At 35.3% G+C, this 3,372-nt stretch overlaps 1 protein-coding gene across 1 annotated transcript in view; it reads right to left on the bottom strand.

The window, feature by feature from the left end:
• Positions 1-3,372, bottom strand: part of kif14 (kinesin family member 14) — a gene marked incomplete in the record, with an annotated part of 19,427 nt that overhangs the window by 12,779 nt on the left and 3,276 nt on the right. The window contains 7 exon segments of the mRNA XM_024279236.2: positions 1,030-1,214; positions 1,329-1,392; positions 1,547-1,694; positions 2,213-2,385; positions 2,611-2,729; positions 2,889-3,005; positions 3,083-3,190. Coding sequence (XP_024135004.1) covers positions 1,030-1,214; positions 1,329-1,392; positions 1,547-1,694; positions 2,213-2,385; positions 2,611-2,729; positions 2,889-3,005; positions 3,083-3,190 — 914 coding nt within the window.

The following is a 3,372-nucleotide window of genomic DNA, read 5'->3' as shown; positions in this document are numbered from 1 at the left end:
TAAAGTCTTAAGTCGTAAAGTTGTAAAATTACAAGAATAACTTATTATTTAAGAAATCCAAATTTTACAGGGGAAAAGTCATTCTTTTTAAGAGAGACAAAGTTGCTGTTCAACCTTTCAGCACATCCCGTAGTAGGGGTCGGGGTGGGCAAACAACAGCCTGAATGTGGCCCCTTCGGCTGGTTAAAACTGGAATATTCATATTCTTTATTAATGTTTCATTTTTCCAGTAACGCTGCTGTCTAACCATAGATTGTTCACTATAAATACACTGAAGCTTGTTTCAGTTACTTTGCAGGAAAAAATTGTTGTTTTTCTGACGTTCATGTGTGTTTTTCTCAACAGAAAGTTGTTTTTCAAATCATTGCAACCCCACATGAATTCAGCATTCCTCTAAATTTGCATTTTTCCCTGATGGCCATAAACCCATAGGTGTAATAGACCTTAAAATGAGAATTAAACTCACAGCTTTGAAATAAAAATTCCAAAAGGTTCTTTTTTAAAATATATAAATTCATTTTCAATCTGATTAAAGCATATCTTTGTCCAGATTCTGGTCATTTTTTTCTCTTATGAGGTGGACTACCAAAACCTGCCACCTCGTGGCGACATAAAGTTGTACATTTCAATAAAAAAAAATAAATAAAGAAATAAATAAAAAACATCAACCAGTGTGATGTCTGTCTGATTGCTCTGAATTGTCTAAAACTAAACAGGTAATGTCTGATTGTCTTTGTTGAAACATTTTAAAAGTTAAAAATAACATTTCACAAAAAAAATACAATAAAAACTTCTTTTGTAGTTACAATTTTAGAAGCATACATTTATGATTTTATTCATAAAATGCCTTATTTTTCAATTATTCTTGTAAAATGTTTACTTTTTTAAACTATAATTCTACGACTTTATTTTGATACGTTTATTTTTCCTCTTTTATGATGGCCCAATACGTTCTAATAAACAAATTGCCGCAATATAAAACAAAGAAAACTATAAAATATAATACTTGGTATTTCATCAGATTGTTACCAGTGCCGGTCAGCGATGAGGGTTCCAGTGAGCTGGATATCGTGGCTGGAGTCCGGTCTGAGTTTGCCCACTGTGGTTTGTCCTTCTTTAATCATGTACAGAAGCATTTCCGACAGCTGGGGATCCTCATTCAGGTTCACCAGGTTGGGAAGACGGTTGTCCACTTTGAAAGTCACTCCTGCTTTCTGATTGGACACATTTAACACAATTATGCTACTTTTTTTCCTCGTGCCCTTTAACATCAATTAAAACCTCTTAAACTCGGAACAAATTTGAATAAAAAACCCATAAAGAAATACCTGCAACTCTTTTGTTTCTTCCTTTTTTCGAATCTCTGCCTCCTCAAACTTCTTTCTCCATGCTCTGCAAAAAATAGAAAAAGATCCAAAAATAAGTTAACATGCAAAATGTTTTTTTTAAATCTACTGAAAATTTAGACAATATCAACCAAGTTTAAGTTCTTATAGGAGTTTCTTTAGAATCTGATTATTATGGAAATTGAGAAAGAGAATCCGACCGATTGGCCTCTGCCATTTCTCTCTCCTGCTGACAGAGTTTGTTCTTCAGGGCGGCTATCTCCTGCTGAAACAGTCTGGCTCTTTCAGGTTCAACTCCTTGGGAGCTCGTCTGGGCCGCTCGAAGTTTCTCCACCTCAGCCTTCAGCTCTGAAATGTAAAAAAAAAGATTTATTCAAACTCATTCAACATACTAATTTATTGTTTATATTAATATATTACATTTTACTATTGTCCTACTTTAAAAGCGGATTCTCTCACTGAATGTAGCTTTAAAAGAAATGTGGGAGAAGAGCTCCCCCTAGTGGTAAATGCTCAACATCAGCAATTATCCTAAATATAACTCTTTAATAAGATCAAATTCAAACTGTTCAAAACCTGATCATAAATTAAAGATAAGAGGAAGTATAGCAAAAAATGGAAAATTAGCACCTTCAAAGGAAAATAACATTTAAAAAAATTACAAGCCGCTAACTACAAAAAACTGTAATGTTTGAGGGTTTTTTTAAATTATTGTTCAGGTTAGATTATTAAAAAAAAAGAAAAAAAAATACAGAAAGACGAACTTATTGTTAAAAACAATTAAAAAATATTATTCAGGGAGCCTTTGGTTTTCTTTATAAAAACAGATGATGTTAATGAGAGACGCTTGAATGATGGAGTCCTACCTCTGATGAGTTTGGCGCTGGTGTCCTCGTTGACTTTGGCCACATTGATGATGGTGCGGGCTTGCTGGGCGTATCGCAGCGTGCTCAGACTCTCCTCCACATTACTGCCAGCTGGGCTCAACGTAGCAATCATCGCCGTCTTTGAGTTACCACCGAGGCTTTCCTTTAACAGCCTGAAAAATAAAACATTAGAATCTAAAACATTTTATTCTAAAAAGATGTTATCATTAATCAGTGTCTTTAACTCAATATATTTTAACAACTTTTTGGGGGGGAGAAATAAAAAAAAAAAATGTTTTGTAATTATATTTATATTGTGCTAGGTTAGCTTGTTTATCAACTGCCATCAAACTCTTAACTTAAAGTGTCCAGAATGTTTATGGATGACTTTCTCTCACCATGTCAGGACAGACTCTCTGTATGGTATGAAGACCTTCTTCCTGGTCAGCATCTGCTCAGATAAAGCTGAGATGACCTTTCCAAGTGTCAACAGCGATTTGTTGATGCTAGCTCCTTCCTAAAAGACAGAAATTTGATTTTAAAACACTTTTAAACATGTGTTTTGCTGAAAATAGAATATAAATTGACTCTTTGTAAACAGAAACTTCAGTAGTGTTATTGATTACATCTGAAAACACCAGGTTTCTACCCTGTATGCTCATCTTTGCAAACATACCCGCAGTCTGTCTCCACTAGTCTGAGCTCTGCTACAACGCTCACTGCCGGCCAGATCAACCAAGTTGATCCTGCTGGTGATGCTGTGGTCGTGCTCCTCTCCCTCCACACTCTCAGTCTAGAAAACACAAATAGACAAGACTGAAATAAAACAATCCAGAGTAAATCTATGTATTTAGGGTTAACAGATCACACCTTGGTCTGGGTCATAACCAATGTGAAGACAGAGTGAGATCTGGAGCTCTTGTCATTCATCCCTGTAGCTGCTGTAGCTCTTTGTTTGTTACCCAACTCCAACCAGCCCTAAAAAAAGATCCCGGCACATTATAAGTTAGTCACAGTAAGACTCGACTTTCAATTTAAGAGGCAAAAAGTAGCTGCAGCCTACCTTGATGTCACCGTATGAGCTCACCACATTCCTGAGAATGAAAACATAAAATGAGCAAATATGTTAAAGTAATGGTTCTATTAGATGCTGACTATAA

Source organism: Oryzias melastigma, linkage group LG4, assembly GCF_002922805.2.
Source record: "Oryzias melastigma strain HK-1 linkage group LG4, ASM292280v2, whole genome shotgun sequence".
In the NCBI taxonomy this organism is placed as follows: Eukaryota; Metazoa; Chordata; class Actinopteri; order Beloniformes; family Adrianichthyidae; genus Oryzias; species Oryzias melastigma.
Note: the sequence above shows the minus strand (reverse complement) of the source record. Positions and strands in the feature narration are given on the sequence as shown.